The sequence below is a fragment of the Lithobates pipiens genome, unplaced genomic scaffold (genome assembly GCF_037356315.1).
Source record: "Lithobates pipiens isolate NorthernLeopardFrog02 unplaced genomic scaffold, aLitPip1_a1.2 Scaffold_22, whole genome shotgun sequence".
NCBI classification, from domain to species: domain Eukaryota; kingdom Metazoa; phylum Chordata; class Amphibia; order Anura; family Ranidae; genus Lithobates; species Lithobates pipiens.
This window is the reverse complement of record NW_027507784.1, coordinates 240,296,870-240,323,837: the sequence shown is the minus strand read 5'-3', so window position 1 is coordinate 240,323,837 and position 26,968 is coordinate 240,296,870. Positions and strand designations below refer to the sequence as shown.

At 42.3% G+C, this 26,968-nt stretch overlaps 1 protein-coding gene across 2 annotated transcripts in view; it reads right to left on the bottom strand.

Annotated features, from left to right (window-relative positions):
- The window catches only part of BMERB1 (bMERB domain containing 1), a 589,325-nt gene that overhangs the window by 61,981 nt on the left and 500,376 nt on the right, over positions 1 to 26,968 (bottom strand). For both annotated transcript variants that reach the window (XM_077448915.1, XM_077448916.1), the window contains exon 5: positions 1,002 to 1,084. In XM_077448915.1, the coding sequence (XP_077305041.1) occupies positions 1,002 to 1,084 (83 nt within the window). The remainder of the gene's footprint in view (positions 1 to 1,001; positions 1,085 to 26,968) is intronic.

Genomic DNA, 26,968 nt, shown 5'->3' with positions numbered 1-26,968 from the left:
AAGCTCCGCCATAGCCCCCCAAGAGGGAGCACCGGCTTACTGGTACCAGAGAGGGTACAAGTACATTGCACATTACAGTGACGGATGCCCCATCCTGACTTCACACTCCATGATGGGTTTAATCCTGTAGGGGTTTGTAGGGGCAATGCTCCATCTCAGTCAAAGACAGCGCTTGACCTCAATGAGGGCCAAGGCGGGCACCCACACAGAATTCAGTGCCTGAAACAACTTTACAGACTGCCCCCACATCTTTTTTCAGGCGGAAACTGGGTATGATCCCCCAAGGCATAGACAAACAGTCAGCAGATCCGGAAAGCTAATGAAGTGAATATGTTGCAGTTAGGAACTTGATAAAACTTCTTAAAATGGCTAACCTTCTCTCAGTAGAAACCCCCAATTACCTAAGTGCACTACCAAAAATGAAGACTTCCTGGGCGTGGGAGGGATTAGATAGAGGGTGCCCTTGCACTCTTGCAGTTTTTTTGCCATTGTCCATTCACCTGATGGTAACAGCATATAACCCATGGTTAAGAATAGGATTCTGTGTCCTTTACTGTATGGTTAAGAAAACTGTAACCTATAAAATGCCTAACAGGCCATTTCATAAGTAATAGGGGTTTGGGGTTAATAAAAAAAAATCAAACATTCATATCCACCTCCATGTTGCAGTATCCATGTGACACTGCAGCTGTCCTGTTTGACTTAAGACCAAGAGCTTATAGATCACATGACTGTTGATCTGTCAGATGATAGTCTGCTCACATCGGAGAATGTTTACTGTTAGCCACTGCACCCCGCTCTGCAATTCCAGCACTCAATGGACTCATAGGCTGCAGCTAGGGTGGGGGCAGCTGGTTCCAGCTTTCAGCAGCTTGTTGAAAGGTAGATCAATCTGTTAGGCAGCAAGGTGTCATTCATGTTGATCACAATTCATAAAGAACCTAAATGTCTGCTGAGTCATAATTATTTATGTATGGTGCATAAGAAGTGATAAAACTTACTGGCAGCTGGCCTTGTGACTTTATCAAGGGGTTTTAATTTGATGCGAAGGAAGTCTGCAATTTCTTTGTCTTCTTCTTTTTCTCTAAGGGTAGAAAATAAAAAGCAATACATCAACAAATGAACCGTGGTATAATCAGTATTTATACATATGGAGAAGTTTGTATAACATCTAATTAATTTGATTACACTGTACAAACTGTTAAATGGGTTCAGTGTATAACACAATAACTTTTATATTTAGGGGGTCAGGTATGATGGCTAATGTTGGGCAATTGGTTTGAGCCGAGCAAAAGTTCAACTCGAACATTGTCTGTTTGCCTGTTTGATCATCCCACTGAGTGCCCCACAATGCACTGCGCGCTTCACAGTGCATTCTAGGGCGCTAGTTGGATGAAGCCTCACCCTGACCGGCTCAGCAAACTAGCACTGTCAGAGCCCTGATTGGACAAAGTGCTGATGACTTTCTCCAATCATTGGCTCAGTGCTCATAGTCCCCCACCCTACACTATAAAAGGTAACTTCCCATATAAAGCTGTTGCAGTGTGTTGGAGTTGAGGGCTCAGTTTGCTACTAGCAAGTTAGTGTGTTCACTTAATGTGACTGAGTGTTAGTGCAGTGTTAGTATAGTGTGTCAGTATAGTGTAGTGTGTTAGTGTACTGCAGTATTTAACACAGCATTACATAATATTTAGTGCTGTATACCCATTTTTTTTGTCCCCTGCATGCCCCCCCCCCCTTTTTTGTCAGCTGCAATTTTTCTGACTGCGATGCTGATGTTCCCCTTTTATTTTTTTATTTTTTATAGTTTTTACATTTTTGTCTCAATTTAAAGAGCACCAAACAACACTTTCCATTGAATGAAGTGCATCCAATCGCACATTTCCCAGCTTCTATTAAATTTGGGTAATAAGCCCCCCATCAATGTCTGGTAGGCCAACAAGGAGAGGCAGATATTCCCATGCCACTATGAGGGGGCCAGCAGCGTCTGTGTCCACAGGCAAAGGTGGACGTGGTTCATCCTCAGGCAGGGCACATTTACAGTATTGCATACATAGTCGGTAAGGTTGAAAAAGTCCATCAAGTCCAACCTATGTGTGTGATTATATATCAGTATTACATTGTATATCCCTGTATGTTGCGGTCGTTCAGGTGCTTAATTAATAGTTTTTTGAAACTATCAATGCTCCCCGCTGAGAATACCACTTGTGGAAGGGAATTCCATGTCCTTGCTGCTCTTAGAGTAAAGAACCCTCTACGTAGTTTAAGGTTAAACCTCTTTTCTTCTAATTTTAATGAGTGGCCAGGAGTCTTGTTAAACTCCATTCCACAAAAAAGTTTTATCCCTATTGTGGGGTCACTAGTACGGTATTTATACATTTTAAATCATATCCCCTCTCAAGCATCTCTTCCCCAGAGAAAATAAGTTCAGTTTTTGCAACCTTTCCTCATAACTAATATCGTCCAGACTCTTTATTAGCTTAGTTGCGCTTCTTCATACTCGATCCATTTCCAGTACATCCTTCCTGAGGACGGGTGCCCAGAACTGGACAGCATACTCTAGGTGTGGCCAGAGCAGAGTCTTGTAGAGCGGGAGAATTATCATTTTATCTCTGGAGTTGATCCCCTTTTTAATGCATGCCAATATTCTGTTTGCTTTGTGAGCATTGCTGAGCCTATCATCTACTAGGGCCCCCAGGTCCTTTTCCATCCTAGATTCCCCCAGAGGTTCTCCCCCCGTGTATGGATTGCATTCATATTATTGCCAACCAAATGAAATCATAGAACAGGAAGAGAACACAAATGCATATAACACAATAAGGATGGTACTTCCTCTGATTACCTTACCATAGATAACACACTATAATACTGCAGCACCGCCTGCTGGATAGATAGGTATAATGCATATACACGGTCACAGTATGTACTGTAAGCAGATTGCTGTTGCTTTCCCAAAAGTTTTGCCGCCATGTCTCCATACAGCTGGTGGTAATGATGTGAGATCTGTCAGCTCCACCCACTTCTCCTCCTCCTCCATGCCCTCCTCTGCGTGATTGTCCTATGAACCAACAGTACCCCTAAGCATTCAAGGGGCCATTCAATCAGTCAGGCTAAAAGATGCCATGCAGTGCTGCAGCTGGTCTGTCCAGGGGACAGGAGCCACACCGGAGCAGAGATTCTTTCAGCTCTACAGGGGCAGGCCCAGAGGTGGTTCATGCCATGGAAGCTTGAGCCAGGAATAATGGTATGCAATAATGGCACTAAACTTCTGTCCATCCTTCGACAGTAAAAGTTAAAAATGTGCCATGCCTTGCACATGTCCAAACTTTTGTGGTGCAGCCTGGGTACGTGGGTTTACAAGATCTTCTAAGGCAGGCTAGAAGTCATTTCAGGCAGTCATACACAACGAGTGTTCAGCTGGCTGAACTTCAGAGGGAATTCCACCTTCCCGTAAACTGCCTGATTGTGACATGTCCACCAGGTGGAACTCAACTTTGGCAATGGTGCAGCAGCTGCACATGCAGCAGAGGGCTGTCAATGAGCACCAATGTGAATATGGTACAAGGACAAGCTCAGGGTACCTTGGCCTTTTTCCCCAAGCTAATGGCTGCGACAAGGATGGTTAGCTGTGACAATGCATGCATCAGTGACCCAATTCCTCTTGTGTTCCTGCTGGACCATACTCTGTGTGGCATTATGGACAGGGTACTCGAGGCAGAGCAAGAGTAAGAGGAGGATTTATTTTCCTCTCAAGACCCACCTTATGCAGACACAATTCTTGTGACGCCACAGAACACACAACAGGAGGAGGAGGAGGAGTCTGAAAGTTTTGTAGGCATATAAGCAGGTTTTCAGCCCCCAGAACCCTTGGGAATAGTACGTGGCTAGGAGGAGGCAGTTCCAGATATTGTAAGTCTCAGTGACTCCAAGGACTCTGCTTCTCATGCCTCTGCAAACTTGCAGTGCATGGTCTCCCTTATTCTTCAAAGCCAGTGAAAGGACTCAAGGTTTTGTGGCATAACAACCCTCATCCTGTCCTCACAGAGGAAGCACTGAATGAAATATCTTGAGGACACCTTGACCATTTACCACTTTGGCCTGACAAACTGTATGCAGTGTATTATTTTTAAAATTAAGTCTACAATATAAGGTTATAATGTTGCCTAGTGGTGCTTTTTGGCTGCCAGTGCCCACGCTGTGGTGCTTTGGAAGCGCTGCTCATTCTTTCCAATGGGCATAAGCTTGAACTTATTGAACTGTTTACCCCAACCTCCAGGTCATTTATGAACAAGTTAAATAGGACTCGTCCCAGGACAGAACCCTGGGGGACCCCACTTTCCACCCCTGACCATTCAGAGTACTCCTTATGTAGCCATTCCTATCAGTGTCTTTTAAATATGTGAATGTAACAAGTCTATCATTTTCTACCCTGAATTGCAGGTCTAAAAAAATGTAGGGCAGAGGTGCTGGCCTCATGCTGGAGAACAATTCCCCAATCATTGGAGTTGCGTTCACCAATGAACAGATCCAAAGAGGCACGATCCCCTTCCCACAGGAGGAGGACATCATCAATGTATCGACCCCAGAAGATCAAATTGGTCCTCTGTTGATCATAGATGACGTCCTCCTCCCATTTGGCCATAAAAAAATTGGCCATACTTGGTGCAAACTTGCCACCCATCGCCACTCCTTGACCTTGCAAATAAGACCCATTAAACCAAAAATAATTGTGGCTCATGGCAAAGCCAAGGAGGTGGAGAAGAAACTGCCGCTGCAACCTACAGATGCCCGAATCCCTCTCCAAGAAACATTTCACTACCTCTCTCCCATGATGATGAGAAATGATAGTAAATAAAGAGGCCACGTCCACAGTGGCCATAATATACCCTTCCTTACATGTGATGTGTTTCAAAATATTAATGACCTGTGTGCTATCCTTAAGGTGGGATGGAGTTTTAAAAACAAGGGGCTGCAGGAAATTACCTATGTATCCCCTGTATGTATATAGTAACAGAATCAATTCCGTTAATAATGGAATGGGCAAAGTGGATTTAGGGGGTTCTTATGGACTTTTGGTAAATAATAGAACACCAGGATGCGGGGAGCTACCGGGATCAAAAAATAGTTTTATTTTTTGTTCAAAATATTGTTATTGAAACCCTCATCAACTATTATCTGGAGTTCTCTTTTATATTTTAGAGTCGGATTGCTTCCAAGAGAAAGGTAAGTATCTGTGTCAGACAAGATTCTGTTAATTTCTTCCACATAGGCAGTACTATCAAGAATGACAATACTGCCAATGACAATACTAGAGAAGACTCGCTGAAGCCCAGAATAAGAGAAGGGTATTTTTCCTCTCATTTTTCACTCTATACCACCTACTCAGATCAGCACTTTTCAATTAAAAATAATTTTAGAAAGCATTGGGGCATTCTAAAAAATGACAGAATACTAGGTCCTTTGCTCCCTGACCAACCTAGGGTCACCTATAGAGGTGCAGCCCCATTGAAACTTCAAGTAGCCCCAAATATAATTAGACTCCCAGTAAAACCAAACTTCTTCAGTGATTTCAAGGGCTACTATTGTACTATATAATTGCCTTAAGGAGAGGAAATATACAACTTTTAGTTCTAATGTTACTGGTCGATCTTATGATGTGGAATCTGTTATCACTTGTTCGACTAAGAACGTGGTCTATGTGATCACATGCCCTTGCAGCCTACATTATGTGGGCCACACCATCCGTAAGGTGGAAACTAGGCTCAAGGAGCACATTGCAAATATTCATAAGGGCTGCTTCTTGAACCATAGTTTATCTAAACACTATGCCATGGTAAGAGTCCAAAGGGCGCATCTTATGGCCATAGGCAAGTTTGATCTTCATCGGAGAAGCAGCCATATTAGGAGAGAGATTTCAAAGATGGAGACCTGGTGAATTTTCTGTTTAAAATCTTACAGACCATTTGGTTTGAACTTAGAATGGGACGTGAAAGCCCTTAATTAACACCAGTTGAACCCCCAGACTGCTCTTTCTTTTTTATAGATTTTTTATTATTTTTATGTTTCTGTTTTCTGTATGGTGCTTCTATATATTTGATTTCCTGTTATATCTGTTTTCAACCACAAGATGGCAGCATTACGTCTATTATAGAGGTCGTTTTTGAATAAACTGTAATTCTATTAATTACTCTTAATATTTCCATTTTTGGATCTTTTAATTATTCGTAATTTTTTTCCATTTTATTTTGTTTCCAATCTGGCTCGGTTTCTTTTCCTTTCCTCTCTCAGAGATTATATGGATACATTCAGGGGAGGACTGACCATTGGGCAGTTCTGGCACTGCCCAAGAGCCAATTCACCAGTAGGGGGCCCCATGACAGCTTCCATACTGATCTACCCATCAATCACAGCTAGCTGGGTAGATCAATGGTAGGCCGGGTTCCGAATCACTGCTCCCTAAGAGACTGCAGTGTAAACAGACCTCTCGTGATGCGCTCCTCCCCGCCGGGCCCTCCTTCCCTCCAGGTTACCCCAGGTGCTTGTATTTGTCATCAGCTCAGATGGACGAGATAAGAGGAGGGTCGGCGGGGAGGAGCGCATCGTGAGAGGTCTGTTTACAGCCGCTTCCCGCACTACTCTGCATCTAGGAAAGTGCAGAAGCTTGTATGCTGTCCTGTGCTTGTACCAATGTATAGTTGTCACTTACTTCCATGTAGCTCTCACAGTACTCCCCCCGCATGGTCTCCTCTTGTGCCCTCCCCCCACCCACAGTGTCCCACTGTGACCTCCACCTCCCCACAGTGTTCGCCTGTGCCCTCAACCCCTGCACAGTGACCCCCTGTAACATGCACCCACCCACAGTGTTCCCCTGTGCCCTCCACCCCCCACAGTGACCTTCTGTAACACCCACCCACCGTGTCCCCCTGTGCCACCCACCCAGTGTCCCCCGTTGGCCTCCACCCACAGTGTCCCTCTGTGCCCTCCATCCCCCCACAGTGACCCCTGTAACACCCACCCACAGTGTCTCCCTGTGACACTCACCAACAGAGTCCCCCTGTGCCCTCCACCCCCCCCACAGTGACCCCTGTAACACCCACAGCGTCTCCCTGTGCCACTCACCAACAGTGTCCCCCTGTGCCCTCCACCTCCCCACAGTGTTCCCCTGTGCCCTCCATAGTGACCCCCTGTAACACACACCATCCCACAGTGTCCCCCTGTGCCCTCCACCTCCCCACAGTGTTCCCCTGTGACCTCCACCCCCCCAGGGACCCCCTGTAACACTCACCCACAGTGTCCCCTTGTGCCCTCCACCCCCCTCCCCAACAGTGACCCCCTGTAAAAACCCACACACCCACAGTGTCCCCCTGTAAAACCCACCTATCCACAGTGTCCCCCTGTAACAACACAGTGTCCCCTGTGCCCTCCACCTCCCCACATTGTTCCCCTGTGACCTCCACCACCCACAGTGACCCCTGTAACACCCACCCATAGTCACAGTGTCTCCCTGTGCCACTCACCAACAGTGTCCCCCTGTGTCCTCCACCTCCCTACAGTGTCCCCCTGTGCCCTCCACCTCCCCACATTGTTCCCCTGTGACCTCCACCCCCACAGTGACCCCCTGTAACACCCACCCACAGTGTCCCCTTGTGACCTCCACCCCCCCACAATGTTTCCCTGTGCCACCCACCCACTTTGTCCCCCTGTGCCCTCCACCCACCTACAGTGTCGCCCTGTGCCCTCCACCCCCTGTGCCCTCCAACCCCCCACAGTCTCCCCCTGTGGCCTTCTCCCCAAACGGTGTCCCCCTGTGCCCTTCTCCCCCCATGGTGTCCTCCTGTGTCCTCCACCCCCCACGGTGTTTCCTTTCCCCCAATGGCTACCCTGAGAGACATTGTGCTTAGTCTGGAGGGTCCCAGTGCTCTACTGTGTGCCCTGTGTTTTGTGCCCTGATATTTGCCCTACTGTGTGCCTCATGTCATGTGATGTGCCCTGCTGTGTACCCCCTGATGTGCCCTACTGTGTGTCCCCTGCCCTGTGATGTATCCTATGCCCTGTGATGTGCCCCATGCCCTGCTGTGTACCGCCTGTTGTGCTCTACTGTGTGCTCTACTATGTGCAATGTGATGTGCTCTACTGTGTGCCCTGTGTACCCCCTGTTGTGCTCTACTGTGTGCAATACGATGTGCTCTACTGTGTGCCCCATGCCATGTGATGTGTGATGTAATCCCTGATGTGCCCTACTGTGTGCCCCATGCCTTGGGACATGTGCCTCATGCCCTGTGATGTGCTCTGATGAGTACTGCCTAATTCCCAATGATATGCCCTGGGATGTGCCCTACCGTGTGCCCTGTGCTCTGCTATGTGCCCTATGTGCCACATGCCCTGTGATGTGTGGCATGCCCTGCTGTGTACCTCCTGATATGTCCTGTGATGTGCAACACTGTGATGTTCCCTGTACCCCCTGTGATGCACCGTACTGTGCTTAATAATATGCCCTGCTGTGTACAGCATAATAAACCCTGCTGTGTGCCCCCTGATGTGCCCTACTGTGTGCCCTGTGATGTGCTCCATGCCCTGTTATGTGCTCAGTACCCTGCTGGGTGCCCCATTATGTGTGTTCCTGTGTGCCCTGTGATGTGCCCTACTATGGTCCCCATACCCTGTTATGTGCTCATTGTCCTCCTGTGTGTCCCATGATGCACCCTCCTGTGTGCCCTGTGATGTGCCCTACTGTGTGCTCCATGCACTGTGCCCCACGATGTGCCCTGTGCTCTAATGTGTGCCATATGATGTGCCTTACTGATTTATGTAGGTGAGGCTTTGTGTAGGTGTGGCTTGTGTGTGGGCGGGGACACGGGGCCCCATGATCTTCTTCTATTGCCCGGGGGCCCCATGAGTTATCAGTCTGCCCCTGTATACATTCATAGTGTTTCCTATCTAGTCTCCCTAGACTAGACATGGCCGCTTTGGGTGTTTCTAGCCATGTATTTTGAGAACTGGATGTAAACATCCGGTCATCTGTGGTTCCGCTTCCTTCAGATGGGAGAGAGGCTTGGAACACAGGGGAATGGGCGTGTCTACTTCAGTCAGTATGAACTCTAACAACGCCCTTGATGACGTTCGATTGGACGAAACTTTGCATTGGGAGGAGTTCTGACGTCACAACAATGCAATGTGTCGACTGCGGCCATCTTTGAGGTTGGAAACAAATACTGCTTATACAGACTGCTGCTTTTTACATGCTCGTTTTTTATCTGAAATGTGAGTACCCTGTTTTTTTCTTTGAATAAATATGACCCTGGTTTTATAATACTACACTGTGAGGAGTTCCACCTTTTATATTTTATGCATACACCTCTGAGTATTTGGTGGAACTACAAGACCCAGCCATCTGTGATCTCCATTAATGGTTTTGTTGCTCTATGGCAGGCATGTCCAAAGTCCGGCCCACGGGCCAATTGCTGCCCACGGCCCGGTTTTGAGCGCCCCCCCTGGTCTTTCTCAATTTAGTGTGCCGTGGGATCAGGGCTGTCAGATGAGCCCGATCCCCGGCACTGTGAGAAGCTCTGTGAGCTTCAAAAGTGAAAGTAAAGTGCAGAGGAGTGTGCAGTGCTCTCTGCTTCCCCCTACAGTGCAGTACCCGGCTAAATGAGGAAGCTGCAAAGGTACTGTACTATGCTACAAGCTAAATTAGTGTTAAAAAGGGCTTTATTCGTGTGTGAGTGTGTGCACATGTATGTCTGTATGTGTGTGTGTGAACATGTGTGTCTGTGTGTGCACATGTGTGTGTGTGTGCACGTGTGTGTGTGCACATGTGTGTGCGTGTGCACATGTGTGTGCAGATGTGTGTGTGTGTGCACATGTGTGTGTGCGCGCGCGTGTCTGTGTGTGTGTGCACGCGCGCGTCTGTGTGTGTGTGCGCGCGTGCGTCTGTGTGTGTGTGCGCGCGTGCGTCTGTGTGTGTGTGTGCGCGCGCGCGTGTGTCTGTGTGTGTGTGTGCGCGCGCGCGCACGTGTATGTCTGTGTGTGTGCGCACGTCTGTGTGTGTTTGCACAGGTGTCTGTGTGTATGTTACTTTTAATCCGGACCCACCCCCCCCGTTCTTATACCATCAAAACTGCTTTTGTAGGGCTTGTGTGTGATATTAGCCAGGACTGCTGCTCCTCTGAAAAGCAATCCATGCACAAATCTCTTTTCAGAGGCATTTGAATGGCGGTAAAGAGGCATTATGTTTCCTCCTAACCACCTGTTTTAAGTCGGTAAATGCAACATCTGTGTGGCTGCGTACTGTGTGTAGGGCAGCCCATTAATTTCAATGGACTTCCCTACTCACAAAAATGCAAGGAAAGAAGTTCCTGTGCTTTTTTTTTTTTAAATTACACTGTAACAAAAGCTCCCTACATCTTCCAATGTGTGGGGTACCATTAAGAATTAACGGTACCCCCTAAAGTGCAGAGCATTCGTCTGTGTGTTCGGAATGAGCGCCACAAAGGCAAGAGAATTCTTGTTGGGCCGTGTATTATTGCTCGGATAGATAAACTTAGACCGAATTTTCATTGGTTCAAAGAATGTCAGGCAAAATGGTTGGCCCTCAAGCATGTTCACTTCATCAAATCTGGCCTTCTTTGAAAAAAGTTTGGACACCCCTGCTCTATGGATTTATCATGCCTGTTTGACCACCTGTGATTTAGTGGTCCATTCTTTTTGGTAAGAGGCTTGGTGTGTTGATGTTCGGTGGAGGATAAGTCTGTATTTCACCTAATTTGTATTTTTGTACACATTGTGGGTGATTCCAGCGTTTTCTCCTTAACAAGGACTTTATTTCAAACACTATGGACTTTTTATTTGCAATACTACATTTACATCGCTGCATATCATTATTTTTCATGCTTCTTATTGTCACCATACAATTTATGCAGCTGCTTTATTATCTTTACTAGCGTAGTGATTAATCTTGAATTTATTCTAGACAAAGATATAACAAAACAAACAACATTTTTTTTTATATTGACCAGTGTTATTTTTGAAACAAGTTGTCCTGATGACAAAAAAAGGCTCCTAATCTAATCCTGTAATAATGATGCAGTCATACTGAATTGTCAGTAAATGTGGCAAGATAGCGGCAAGGCATGCAGAGGAGCATAGTACACATGCCCAAAGTAATTAGATGCCATTTTCTGGAGCATGTATAGTATGCCGATAGTGAAAAAGTGGTTAAAATGCTCACTGATGGATAGGGATGAGCTGAACACCCCCTGGTTCGGTTCACAGCAGAGCATGTGAACATGCAAAAAATTTGTGCGAACATATGAACACCGTTAAAGTCTATGGGATACGAACGTAAAAAATCAAAAGTGCTAATTTTAAAGGCTTATATGCAAGTTATTGCCATAAAAAGTGTTTGGGGACCCGGGTCCTGCCCCAGGGGACATTTATTAAAAAAAATAAGGTTTTAAAGATGGCAGGTTTTTTTTGGGAGCAGCGATTTTAATAATGCTTAACTTGAAACAATAAAAATGAAATTGTCCTTTAAATATTGTGCCTTAGTATGCCTGTAAAGTAGCACATCTTTCCCATGTTTATAACAGTACCACAGCAAAATTACATTTCCGAAGGAAAAAATGTCCTTTAAAATTGCTTATGGCTGTAATGTATTGTTGGATCCCAGCAATATAGATAAAATTCATTGAAAAAAACGGCATGGGTTCCCCCCAGTCCCTTTGGGTCTGGTATGAATATTAAAGGGAACCCTGTACCAAAAATAATGGCGTGTATGTCCCCTCCAAAATCCATACCAGGCCCTTCAGGTCTTGTATGGATATTAAGGGGAACTCCTCATCAAAATTTTAAAAAGGCGTGGTGGTCCCCCAGGTCCCCAGGCATTATATATGCAAAAAAATTGGGCCTTAGTTGTTGGTGGTACCAGAACACTGTAACCCCTCACAGTTACACTTGTTGGGTGCAGGAATGGGCCCTGCTGTGAAATATTATATAAAAAATTGTAATTACATGACTGTTAAACAGGGGCAGAAAAATTGGGCCTTGGGTGATGGTGGTGGTGCCACAAAACTGTAACCCCTCACAGATATTCTTGTTGGGTGCAGGAATGGGCCCTGCTATGAAATATTATATCAAAAATTGTAATTACATGCCCCTGTTAAACAGGGCCTTGGGTAGTGGTGCCCTAAACCAAAAATATCGTTGGAAGCTAGCATCATCAAGATTGAGGAGGAATAGGATAGTCAGCCTAGGCAGTCTTCAAGGGATCCCAGATCCATAGCAAATTCAATCAGTTACATCAGCATCAGGTGCTTGATAGGTGCTGATCCAAGACTGATTAATTTTTATAAATGTGAGCATATCAACGGAGTCTATGGACAAGCGCACTCTTTGATCCATTACAAACCCTCCAGCAGCACTGTTCAGAAAGCGCGCTGGATGCAGGAGAGGCCAGTAGCTCATTGCATATTGAGCAAGTTCTGGCCAGTGGTCAGACCCAGTAACCCAGTGGATGCTCTATTGGAAAGGTCTCCAAGTCTGCTCATGCCCCTAGATATTCCTGCACCATATAATGCAGACGCTGGCAATGGTTGCTTGAACTGATCAGACCTTGGCGCTGAGGACTGAAAAATTGTTTAAAGCCATCGTCAGCTGGCAATCTTCTCCACCGCTTTTCATCTGACTGAACAAAGCCTCAGCAACATGTTGTCTAGCACCAGGAAATGGTAACCTCCCAGGGTCTGGAAATTCGTTACACAAACCGTTACACAAACCTTTCTTCAAGGCCTCCTGAAGATGTTTCATCCTCTGCTCCCCCTGCGAAGGCAGGATGAGTTCTGCAACTTTACCCTTGTAATGTGAATCAAGAAGGGTTGCCAGCCAGTAATGATCCTATGAATCCTAGGGTCTTTTCGCAGGCTTTTCAGAATCAGGGAGGCCATGCTGCGTAAGTTTGCAGAGGCATTAGATCCTGCGTCATCTAGGTCACTAAGGATCACATTATCCGTAACTACCTCCTCCCAGCCACGTACAACTCCCTGGGTTTCTGGTTACTGAAAACCATCCCTTGAAGACAACTGCTGAGTGTTATCCTCTACATCCATGCTGACACAATCCTCTTCCTCCTCCTCCTCTTCCTATGTGTTTGGCAGGCCCGCAGGAATGGATAAAGGGTGCCTTGAGAGGAAAGGAAGTCCTAATTTTCCTCCTGTTCTGCCTCAAGTGCCCTGTCCATGATTCCACAAAGCATGTTCTCCAGCAGGAAGACTAGAGCGACAGTGTTACCCGTTAATTATATTTAAAATGTAATATCTCAGAGATATGTGAAGATACTATCTTCCGGCCTGCATAGATACAAGCTAAATTATATATATTCCTAATTACAATATTTTATAGCTATTAATGGAGATTTCACATAAACTCATAAGGCAAAAGATGGCTCCTTGCGGCCACACCTGAAATAATGGTTTATGTGTAATCTCCCTCAATATTTGGAACGTTTGGCTTTGCCTTCTGAAACAAAAAAAAACTCTTTGTGGAGAAAAAAAAACTTTTAAACTCTCCATCTCTACAGTCCATATTTCTATATACCAGTATCGGTAGTGATTACTTGTTCTGGGTGTCATAAGTCCATAATAAAAATCATAAGAGACAACACCAAAATGAGAAGGAAAAAGAAAACATGAGGATCCTTGTTCTCAACAGTCCAATTATAACAGTACGAAAGTCCATAAGACGGATCTGGTCCTGTTGCCCTTGCTTCTGGGACAGCCTTCCCTGGTGATTCCAATTGGATACAGCATACAGTAGCGGCCTGGGGACCAGCTTTCCTGGCTTTCTAAGATTATGGTTTATTAATGTGGACAAAGGTAGAGAAAGAAACATGAGTACATTTAAGACATGTGCATTCAAATAAATGCCTGTCTGGTAAGTCTGAGCATTAAGGACCTTTGATTAGAATTGCCATAGATATAATGTGACATAATAATGAGACCCTTTTCCCAGTGACAAGCCCATAATATTTTTTAAAATTTTTAATAGGTTTTAAATATATTTTCAATGAAGAAAAAATAAATATAAATACATTTAGAATACCAACCGCCTCTTTAGACACTCCCTCATTTTTAATTGATTTTATAAGGTTTTTTAAATTCCAATTTTAATTAAAAAAATAATAATAATGAATTTCGAATTAATTTTTATATTATGTCTGGTTAATAACAACATTAACATATAAACTACTAATACCAGTTAATTTGGTTACATACTTGGGCTCAGCACCTGATACTAGGCAGGAGCTGTATGAGAGTCACAGGGTCCAACTATACATATATAGCTTATACAGTGCCTTGCGAAAGTATTCGGCCCCCTTGAACTTTTCAACCTTTTGCCACATTTCAGGCTTCAAACATAAAGATATAAAAATTTTATTTTTTGTGAAGAATCACCAACAAGTGGGACACAATTGTGAAGTGGAACGAAATCTATTGGATATTTTAAACTTTTTTAGCAAATAAAAAACTGAAAAGTGGTGCGTGCAAAATTATTCGGCAAATCGCACCAAAAATGGCCACCACATTGGTTTGTATAGCCTTATGGGAATCACTGCATACTATAAATATGCGGAAGGGGTAGTAAAATGGACGCTCCAGATGAAGTCTAGTATGACGAAACACGTAGGGAGGGGCTACAGAATGTCTTAAAGTAATTTCTGTTTTTGAGGCCGGAGATAGAGTTTTCAACTCCGGTGTTTGTGTCAGCAATATATGCCTGATTTTTTTTGTCTCAATGTGAGTATATCTCAAACATTTTTATTAAAATAAATGGTTTTAAGCAGAATTACACTATGGGCATCCCTTTCTTCCTTACATGCTAACTAATTGGAGGAATGCCAGCACCACAAACGACCAATCTTCCAGGGGGTGCTACACAGTGGCAGATACTGTGGCTGCTCAACAACCCAGGTGGAGTAGGGAATATCTGGTGAGTGCATTTTGAATAAGAGCATGGATTAGACACCTGCACTACAAGCACCATACTGAGAAGAAAGAACAAAAAGGGTTCTTTTGTGAATCATTACCACTTTATGAGCACATATCACTTTATTGTCAGCACTTTGTAGCAATTTTCCACTTATGGACTTTCTTTTACAGGATTTTGATGTTTTATATGGACGTTGATTTAATTTTCAATTTTTAATTTTATTTTTGGTATTTTTACTGTGTTATTAATTGCATCATAAATTTGTGTTATCGAATCACTTTGGTACAGCAAATTAACCCTTACAGCACTTTACATTTTTTATAATTACCACGCCACTTTGTTTCAAAAGGATATTCATTTATTCATTTAGCATATCAAATTAACACATATCACATATTTACACACTTTTCCACAAATCCCAAGGTTTTATATATATATATATATATATATATATATATATATATATATATATATATATATATATATATATATATATATATAAGGGAACAGCACCACACCTACACCTTTCATTTCTTTCAATGTGTAACAATTTGAATGGTTACGCCCTTCAGCCAGGTGTCCAATTTTTTTATCCCTCTATTTCTTCCTCCATTGCCATATGCCTGCAAGTAACTCTGCCCCACCTTCTGTGGAATACCACGGTGTGTGTATGGGTATGACCCTTCAAGTGTCCAGGGGGATCTTGTTGCCATTGCAACTCACCACTAACTCCTTTTACTGAACCTGCGTTCAGTTCTACAAACCCCGAGGGGCTAAAACCTTGGCGGGTGCCAAACATTTGTGCATATAGCTCCGTCCTTGGCTACCATGTGTGGCTACTGTAAGAGTCCTGCCTTTAGCAGGCTACAGAAGAGGTCATCACTTTAAGAGTTCTCAGTGCAGATTAGGCAGTGTCGCCTACGCAGGCAAAAATAAGTTGATTTCAGAATACGGATAAGTGTGATGTCACCAGTCACTAGTGGCTTCGGGAACAATCAAACTAAATTACTCTTAAGTAAAATTGTACTATACTCCCTGCTATTTGCCAATCACTATGGATCTCACAAGTCCCAGTATATCTATATGATATTCACACAATGCTCTTTGAACTTAGTTATGGCACCAAAAAAAAGAAAACTGACCAACAAGATCAAAAATTGACCAATGACCACATACGATTACTGCCCTATATTAGAACTGTAGAGAGGATTGTATGTCACATATACACAGACAATAGTCACATGACTGTTGCTAAACATACTGTTACTATTGTCACAGTAATAGCAACAATGACCTAAATTCATAGAATACAATTATCCAATGTCGTAAGAAAAAAAAAAAAAAAACAGCTGAACTTGGCCCATCCCCCAAAATGCAATGGGAAGCTTTAATACTTTATATTAACATTTCTAACCATTTTAAATGTTCTCCATAAAATGTTCTCCATACTCACCACTTTTTTTATTTCCCCATAGTGAAACCAAACTCAAGAATCACCAACAAAAGTAGAGGTGGTATAGGAAAGAAAGAAAAATTGTTAACATTAAAAGAAAAAGAAAGAGAAAAAAATGAAACCAAAAAAAGAGTAAAAAAAAAAAAAGTTCAGATTTAATGCTGCCTCAACCGGATATGTGTGCTACCCCTATTTCTTTAAATTGTTAAAGAGCATTGAATCTGTATTTTGTTTATAAACAAAAAAAAATAAAAAATTGAAACTGCCTTCAAACCTTGCAGCTATACAAAAGGCGACACCCTCTCTAGGTGGTAATTAACATATTAACCACTTTCAGACCGGACCATTTTGCTGGCTTAAGACCAGACCACTTTCTGCGATTCGGCACTGCGTCGCTTTAACTGACAATTGCTCGGTCTCCCAAACAGAATTGACGTCCTTTTTTTCCCACAAATAGAGTTTTCTTTTGGTGGTATATGATCACACCTGTGGCTTTTATTTTTTTACTTTTTTTTAGAGTGACAATTTTGAAAAAAATGCATTATTTTTTACTTTTTGTTATAATAAATATCCCCCAAAAATATATATAAAATTATTTTTTTTCCCTCAGTTTAGGCCGATACATATTCTTCTACATATTTTTGGTAAAAAAATCACAATGAGCGATTATTGATCGGTTTGCGCAAAAGTTATAGCGTTTACAAAATAGGGGATAGTTTTATGGCATTTTTATTATTATTTTTTTTTACTAGTAATGGCGGCAATCAGCGATTTTTATTGTGACTTCGACATTATGGCGGACACATCGGACATTTTTGACACATTTTTGGGACCATTGTCATTTATACAGCAATCACTGCTATACAAATGCAGTGATTCCTGTGTAAATGACACTGGCAGTGAAGGGGTTAACCAGGGGGTGGCAGTGTAGGGGTTAAGTGTTCCTAGGGGCGTGTTACTAACTGTGGGGGGCTGGGCTTTGTTTTAGTGAACACTGATCTCTGCTCCAATCACATGGAGCAGAGATCAGCGTCACTTGTTGCTAGGCAGAACAGGGAGATGCTGTTTACAATGGCATCTCCTCGTTCAGCCACCCCGTGAGACAATCGCGGGTATGCTCGCGGAGATCGAGTCCGCTGGACCAGCGACTGGACTCGCGGGGATCCTGACCAGCACGTGAGCGCGCTGCCGTCGGCACGCACGCGATGGCAGGGTGGCATTTAAAGCTGGACGTACCTGTATGCCAATATGCCTGCCCGTGCCATTCTGCTGACGTACATCGGCGTGCGCCGGTTGGGAAGTGGTTAATTGACTCTCAGTGAAAATCAATTTGCAAGTCAAACAGTTGTATCAGAGAGAGTCAGAAAGTTAGTGAAACAGACCACCAAAAAAATAAATAAATTTAGTTAGGCCTGACTGCAATTAAAGGCGTCACCTTAAAACAAACATAACAATTATGTTTTAAGGTCCTCTGTGTTTCAAAGAACTTTGCCCAGTCTGGGTCCAATCATCCATCCTTGTTTGTGTATTTACCCTAAAATACAAAACTCAAAAATCATTAATAACACCTCACTGTAACCGAACACTGGTTACTAATGGACTAAACTAGTATTGGATGCTTGGAACAGACTTCCAGCAGAGGTAATGAGTCCAACAGTAAGTACAAAAATGTACAGATACACCCACATATTTGTACTCTGACAAACAAATGTTATAGGAAAACTTGGTGGGTTTGTAAGTACTTAAAGTCAAAGAAGACAACATGTAGATATAAAACCTTTACATATATTAACAGCACATGTGTCAATTTGGAAGGAAAAACAAAACAAAACACGAGACCTACTGAATCCATAAGATGCCACAAGGTGCAAAGTAATGTATTGCTATGCACTTTCCGAGTGTCAGAGTGAATGAAACTTCACTCTAAGCCACAGGTAAGGAAAAAAAAAATCTCTACAGTTTCTCTGAGTTATAGGGATCGAGATCTCGTATCTGTGCATGGGTTATTTATTCGCAAATACATTTAAACTTGTAAAAAAATAAAAAATAAAAAAAGGTATAAATTTAAACCAGTACCAATTTTGAGCTCATTACGAATGAAAACAAATTAATAAAATAATCATAAACAGCACAAAGCATGCACATTAATGTGATCACTAGTGTGAATACTTATTGATGGCCATAAAAACAATGGTGAGTACACACCCCTAAAAAAAAAAAATCTTTGTTTACACATGGACAGTTCATACACATGCATTCCAATACTCAGTCACACACCTTCATTTAGATTGAATCCCATACATTCTGGATAGAGCTTTGGTAATTGCAAATTAATTGCTAGGCGTTTCTGGCCACTGGGAGAATATAAAGGAAAAAAGAGAAAAAAAAACCCTCCAAAACAATGGACTATTATACCTTACCTTTGTTAGACACGTATTTACGCATATGTACAGCTATCTACATACAGCTGCTTTATATGTACATATACTTTCAGGAACTCACTTAAACTGAAAAAAGATAACTTATAGCAAACTGTTATTACTCTATCCCCCTCTTTTTTTCCTTTAACCTATTTAAAGAAAACAATACATCATTCTTACGTGTACATTGGTAAATGGTCAATGACACGCCCACTTTGATCTAGTAAAACTAAAATGCCCTAGACCTCTACAACATAACGTAGATCTTGTATTTCCTTGTCAAAATATTTTATTATGTATTCAAAAGTAAACTATACAAGTGTACAATATAATCTGTTATCAATCAAATTAATGAAGCTCAGTTATATAAATGCAAAGAATAGTATAGATTGCTATTTATATATTATTAAATAAAAGTAATAAAGTTATAAGCAACTGTTGATCTGTATTTGAATGAAATATCTTAATTTATAACAATGCAATTGTAACTGTAAAAATTCTATATGATCCTAGGTAGCATATGTGGGAACTTCCAAATTCAAGAAGTAAATATGGATATAAATAAAGATAAGGGAAGAAGGGTAGAAGGAAAGAGAGGGATGTATAGAGAGAGGGTAACGAGTTCCGCAGGGTTTGGTCGGGAGCCACCACAATGTCCTTGAACAACCATATTTGAAACGAAACCTATCAAATTTACTACCATGGTAATAGTACTCTGTTATCAAATGTTGATGGCAAAAAAAATTCTATCCAAGGTTTCCATATTTTTTCTTATTTAGGGATTTGGTCCGAGAGCTAACGTTTTTGCTTGTATCATACGGTAGTATCATACATTCTATTCACAGTCTCATTGATTTCCAAAGTCGAGGATCTCCACACTTTTGCCAGCATTTGTTTCACCGCCGTGAAGAGCTGTATCAACAATTTAAAGTGGGTGTGCGATATGAATTCTGGTTTTAAATTGAGTAGGGCCACCGTAGGGTCCAGATGTAATTTCATTTTGAGTAATTTTGATGCAATGTTAACAATGTCCTTCCAGAAGGCTTATGCAATAGGGCAATCCCACCAAATATGAAAATAAGTACCCAAACCTGTACAACCACGATAACATTGAATCAAATAATTTGGGGTATATTTAGCTACCCTGGCTGGTACAAGGTACCATCTTGTTAGTACCTTGTAGTTGGCCTCCATTGCCATTACATTAGGAGAGGCTGATTTGGTTACTGACCAGTCTATATTTTCAAGAGTTTTCTCTAGGTCAACTTCCCATTTCTGAACATATGAAGGATTTTCTGAGTTGGGTTGAGTTAATATTTGAGGGTATAGAAGGGATATTATTCCTTTGGCATTTGGTTCATCCTTACAGACAGTTTCAAAATGGGTTAGTTTGTTTAGGGGATTGTTCGTGTTTAAGAAGGGTGAGAAAAAGTTTTTAATTTGGAGATATTTAAATATTTCTTTGTGGCGTAAGCCATAGGTGTCACAAAGTGTGGGGAAGTGGATACAGGATGAGGAGTCTACAAAGTTATGCATGGTCAGAATATTTAGTGATACCCATTCTTTAAAAGATTTAGAAAAGACCCATGGTGGATAAAATGCTGGGTTTTTATAAAATGCTAATAGTGGATTGTGTGTAGATTGTAAGTGATTTCCTATTTTAAACCTATCCCAAAGAGATATAAAATGTTTAGTGATAGGATTTCGTAGATTTCTACGATCTCTAGGAGCAATCCAAAGAAGGTTTGATATGGAAATAGGGTCACACTCAGCTGCTTCTATAGACACCCATAATGGGATTTCTTTGCCTGCATGATATTTAGTTAAACTAGCTAAGTGTGCTGCCCTATAATAGCATGCAAAATTAGGACATCCTAATCCTCCATTAAGTTTAGGAAGAAATAAAGTATGCTGTTGTATTCGCAGTTTGGAGGAACCCCATATGAATGATGTTACTCTCTTCTGTATAAGTCCTAGGAAATAAGCAGGGACAGGGATTGGTAAAACACAGAATAAATATAGTATTTTTGGTAGGATCGTCATTTTTATGGCACTGGTTCTTCCAAACCACGATAACGGGAGGTGGGACCAGGATTTTAATAGATTCGATATATATTTTTCATAATGGATGGATAATTAACTGAGAATAAATTTGTAAAGGAAGCCGACAAATTAATCCCTAAATAAGGGATCGATCTGTCAGCCCAAGTAAAAGGGAAACCTATCTTTGCTGAATTTACTTCTACATTTGAGAGGGATATGTTTAAGGCTTGACATTTTTTAGGGTTAATATGAAGACCAGAAAATAATGCAAATTCATTTAGTATTGGAATTAGGTTGGGGCCCGATATTTGTGGAGAAGAAAGAAATAGAAGGATATTGTCCGCAAATAGACATAATTTATGGTTGTAACCGCCAATTTCAATTCCAGCTATAGTGGGGTCCGATCTAATAATTTGAACTAGTGGTTCTATTAGGAGGGCAAATAATAGTGGAGAGAGTGGACATCCCTGATGCGTACCTCTATTTATACTAAAGGATTCAGATTTATAACCTGCATATTTAACATATGCTTTTGGGTTATTATATAGGGCCATAATCCAGTTTATAAAGTTGGGAAAAAACCCCAATTTTTGTAGATCAGTAAGGCCAGGAAACGGAGTTGAATGCTTTCTTGAGGTCCAATGAAAGGAAACAAGCTGCAATTCAACATGATGTAGCAATCTGTGCCAATAGTACCACTCTACATATGTTATCGCTTGCTTGGCGTGTTGGCATAAAGCCAACCTGATCACGGTGAATTAGTGATCCTATTGTATCTTTAAGATGAGTAGCTAGAATTTTTGCTAAAATTTTAATATCTATGTTTATCATGGAGATGGGGCGGAAATTTGTGCATGATGTTTCATCTGAGTGTGGTTTTAGACTCAAGCAAATAATAGCCATTAGTGATTCTTGTCTAAAATATTTATTATCCAAGATATTATTGAATGCTTTCGTCAATATAGGAGAGATGATATCAGTGAAAGTGCGGTAATATAGGGCTGAGAAGCCATCTGGACCCGGTCTTTTGTTTAATTTCAACTCTTTAATAGCTATTACATCTTGCACCACTATAGGTTGCTCTAATTTGTTTTTATGTGAAGGGGATATTTGGGGTAGATTTATTTTTGAGAAGAAGGAATTCGCTTTAGTGGAATCAAAAAAGTTGGCTTCTGAATATAGGTTATTCAGGTGAGAGCTGAATTTTTAAACCTTTTTTAGAGGATTACTCGTATATATGTATTTTCAGTCAGTTTAAGTTTAATAGGTTTAGAAGATTCATTGATAGAATTAAGTGCTTGTGCTAAATAAGTACCAGGTTTATTAGATTTTATGTAAAATACATGTCTGGTGCGTTGCAAGGTTTTCACAGCAGAATTTCAGGCGACACAGTGGTGTAGTGGTTAGCACTCTCACCTAGCAGTAAGAAGGGTTGCTGGTTCATAATCCCAACCACGACACTACCTGCCTGGAGTTTGCATGTTCTCCCTGTGCCTGCGTGGGTTTCCTCCAGGTACTCCGGTTTCCTCCCACACTCCAAAGACATGCAGGAAGGTTAATTGGCTTCTGTCCAAAATTGGCCCTAGTATATGAATGGGGACCTTGGATTGTGGGCTCCTTGAGGGTAGGGACTGATGTGAGCGTGCAATGTACAGGGACAATTGTAGACACTCACTCAGGTTAAACTGGATGGACTGGTGTCTTTATTCAACCTTACTAACTATGAAACTATGAATCAGTGAGAAATAAATCGTATTCCAATCTTGCTTTTTCTAGTTTATTTTTTGCCGATGGAGTGGAATTAGTTTGAAAGGCTGTACAAGAATAATTAAATGCATTTTTCAATTTCCGCGCTAGGCTTCTGCGTTCCCTCTTGAGTATTCCAATTTGTTGTTGGAATATCCCTCTCAGAACCGGTTTGTGTGCCTCCCAGAGGGTTAATGAGGAGACTTCTGGGCATGTATTATGTTTTAAATAATCTTTCAGAGCCTGTTCTATGTTTATACAGTAAGAGGGGTGTTTCAATAATATATTTGGTAAATACCATGTGGTAACATGTGCTTTGGGTATAAGAGATGCAATAGAGGTGAAGACTACGTCATAATCAGACCATGGGATAGGGATAATATTAGATGCAATTATTTCTGGCAACATTCCTGCCGTCAGAAATATGTGGTTAATTTGACTGAATGATTGATGTGAATGGGAGAAATATGCATAGTTTCTTTTGGTCGGGTTGTTTTCTCTCCAAGGATCAACTAATTTATAGTTACAAAGGAGACAAGGAATTAGTTTGGTTTGGGGATGGATTAAATGGGGAAATGTCCAGAAATGGGAGGATGACTTGATTAGAATCTCCACATACAATGAGGGATCCCATTTTATGAGAGTGTACTACCTGAAATAGGTGTGATAATAGGAGTGATAAAAAGGGTACAGGTTTTTTGTTAGGCGCATACTATGAAACAACAGTTATAGCCGTGTCCAAAACATATCCAGTTAGTATTAAATACCATCCCTCAGGGTCCTTTATTGCAGCCTGCATTGTGAAAGGAGTGGATCGATGGAACGCTATTAGACCCCTTTCACACTGGGGTGTTTTTCAGGCATTTTCCAGGCACTTTAGCATTAAAAAAAGCGCCTGTAAAGCACTTGAAAGAAGCCGCAACTGCAATCCCAATGTAAAATCTCGAGTGCTTGCACACTGAGATCCCTTTCACCCTGGGGCGGTTTTTAACCGCTTTAGCCTTAAAAAAAGCGCCTGAAGGAAGCCGCAACTGCAATCCCAATGTGAAAGCCCGAGTGCTTTCACACTGAGGCGCTGCGTTGGCAGGGCGTCAAAAAAAGTCCTGCAAGCAGCTTCTTTGCATCGCTTTTGGAACGGTGAATACACCGCTCCTAAAGCGCCCCTTCCCACTGAAATCAATGGGAAATGCCTGCAAAACGCCTGAAAAGCGTCTGAAAAGCACTTTTGGCAGCAGCGCTTTGTGGGCGCTTTTAAACCTTTATTTGGCCACTAGCAGGGGTTAAAAGCGCCCCAATAGTGCTTGAAAAATGCTGGTAAAGTGCTCCTAGTTTAAGCAGTGCTTTACGAGCGCTTACATTGTGAAAGGGCTCTTAAAGCACTTGGACTTTCACATTGGGATTGCAGATGAGGCTTCTTTCAAGTGCTTTACAGGCGCTTTTTTTAATGCTAAAGTGCCTGAAAAATGCCTGAAAAACACCCCAGTGTGAAAGGGGTCTTAAGGTGCCTCTTTGTTTGGTATCTGTTGAAGCTGTGAATACTTGTGGGTATGATGAACTAAAAAAATTGGGAGTAGATTTGTTTGTAAAATGGGTTTCTTGTAAACACACAATGTGTGCTTTCATGGGCTGGAAAGATCAAAATGCTTTTGTACGTTTTTGTGGTACATTTAGCCAATGTACATTTAGGGAAATTATATTTAATGGTGCCATAGCAGCTGCCACAACAAGCTTTTCTTACCACATGTTACGACGTGGTGGCTCCTCGACCAAACACCTGCAGATAAAGAGAGAGAGAGAGAGAAGAGAGAAAGGTCCAGGAATATCTAGAATGGGGGAAAAATAAAAATCATAAAAGATCATATTACATATGAATAAAGTAGAGGTATAAAGAGATCCAATAACAAAGGATACAATCCTCCATCAGGGGATAAGGAGCCTTAATCGAATCCCCACATAATAACTGTAGGGGTCCGAGGAAGGTAAATTGGGGTACACATAGTTTTCGTGGCAGGAACACCCGCCCCAAAAAATTCTAACTTGAACATCCTAAAGATGTATGATTGTAAGGCCTAATAAATTCTTTATTTAACAGGGCACAACATGCGGAAATACAAACATCACATCAGAGAAAAATACAATGGATTTACATGCTTTACAGCTCTATATCTATTCTCTGTGCAAACATTATACTACTTTACGTGAGGTTCCTTAAACATTTAGAAGCAAGATAAGAACCCTGAAAGTAGGAAACCTCTGCCCTCCGCAGAGCCCCTACGATTTTCCTTTTCAGAAGCCTTTTTCTTAGAAGAGAGAAAAAAAAAATTGGTGTATTGTCCCACCAATTCTTTAAGGTCAGTATCCGATGAACGGATTTGATCTGATGGAAACACAGAGAAAATGTTGTGGAAAGGAAAGGGGAGTGTGGAGATAAAAGGGCAGGGGGGTAGTACAGATGGAAGAAAGAAGAGAAAAAAAAAAGGGGACGACGACGACATCATAGTAATAATGTATGAGTGATCTATACGTATAGCCCCCAAATAAATACGCATGTACATGCAGGGAAGGGGGGTAACGTAAGAGGGGCTGATACCCCCGGTCTGTCGCGGCCATTCCTAGTAGAGGTCCTGTCAGCTCCCCCTCATCAAGGGGGTCTGTCAACCAGTTGTCCGAACTCCACCGAGTAAATAAACTCATGCCAGAAATACAATTTTTCAGAGAATTTCTCATGCAAACCTTTTTCCGTTGCCACCAAGTCCTCCATTGCATTTATATCTGTCACTCTTTTCAGCCATACAGCCACTGTGGGCAGCTGGGTCTGTTTCCAAAACAGAGGGATACAGCTTTTAACCGCTGTGAGCAAAAATGGAAGGATAGATTTCCTGTAGTTTTTTTGTTGGGATTGTATGGTGGTGCAGGAGGAAGAACTCAGGGGAGCCCGGGATCACTTGATCCGTGAACTTCTGTACAATACGATGCACCTCCATCCAGGAGGGCCGCATCTCCAACACAGGTCAGTGGTCTGTGGGAACATCTTGTGAAGTTTTATCGGCGTGTGGTACCAACGGGACAACATCTTATATCCCGCTTCTTGGTGTCTTGTACTTGTTGAAGTCTTATGGGAAAAGAGGATGATCCGCTTGACCTGTTTATCCGTAAATGTCAATCCCAGCTCTCTTTCCCATCCAGTGATGTAAGGAGGTCTCACCTCATGTTGCGGAGCAACCAGCAGTTTGTACATTAGAGAGATTGCATGTCTCATCGGGGATCGGTCCTGGCAAATCGACTTGAGGGGTGTCAGTGGTCTTCGAAATGCATCCGGTGGGATTTGATGTAATGGGACAACTGGATTTTCTGCCAGAAGGACAGATCATGCAATGCCGGATCTTCCATTATTTGTTGCCTATTCTTCCATTGCCCATTGAGAAGGAAAATGGTACAGGAGTCGAGGTAGAATGTTCAAGGAGGTGGGCAAATTGACATTGAGTGCCTCCGATTTCTGGTAGTTAATGCGGTATTGTGACAGCTTTTCAAATGTCTTTAATTATTTGAGCAGATTTGGGATGGACACCAGGGGCTTTGTCAAAAAGAAGAGGAGGTCGTCCGTGAAGGCTGCTACCTTTGGGGAGAGTGAGGAGTCTAGATCAAGGCCCTCTATATCTGTATTGTTTCTGACCATGTGTAAGAAGGGTTCTAAAGTGAGGACAAAGATCAAAGGTGACAGGTGGCACGCTTGTCTTGTTCCGTTCGAAATTTAGAATGCTGGGGAGAGGTAACCATTGACCTTCACCTGGGCAGAAGGACACGAGTAAATGGTGGAGATCCAGCTCATCATCCGCTCCCTCATTCCCAAGTACCTCAATGTTTCAAATAGGAAAGGCCAGCTCACTCGAACAAATGCCTTTTCGGCATCCGTGGAAAGAAGCAACATCGGGGTCTTCCGTGTTGTTGTTGCCTGGATTAGATTAATTGCCTTCGTCGTGTTGTCACGTGCCTCTCTTGTGGGCACGAAGCCGACTTGGTCGGAATGGACCAAAGACGGGAGCAGATTAATCAGACGCATGGAAAGGATTTTTGTAAAAATTTTTAGATCCACGTTTAGAAGGGAAATGGGTCTGTAGTTTTGACAGTATTGCGGATGCTTCCCCTCTTTGGGCAGAACAGTAATGTGGGCTCTCAACGTATCTTTGGGAATGACCATCCCTTCTCCTGCTGCGTTTATAAGCCGGCCTAAAATGTGGGGTCAATAAGTCACCCAATGTCCTATAGTACAGAAGGGAGAACCCGTCCGGGCCTGGCGCTTTACCCAGTGGCATCTGCGACTAAT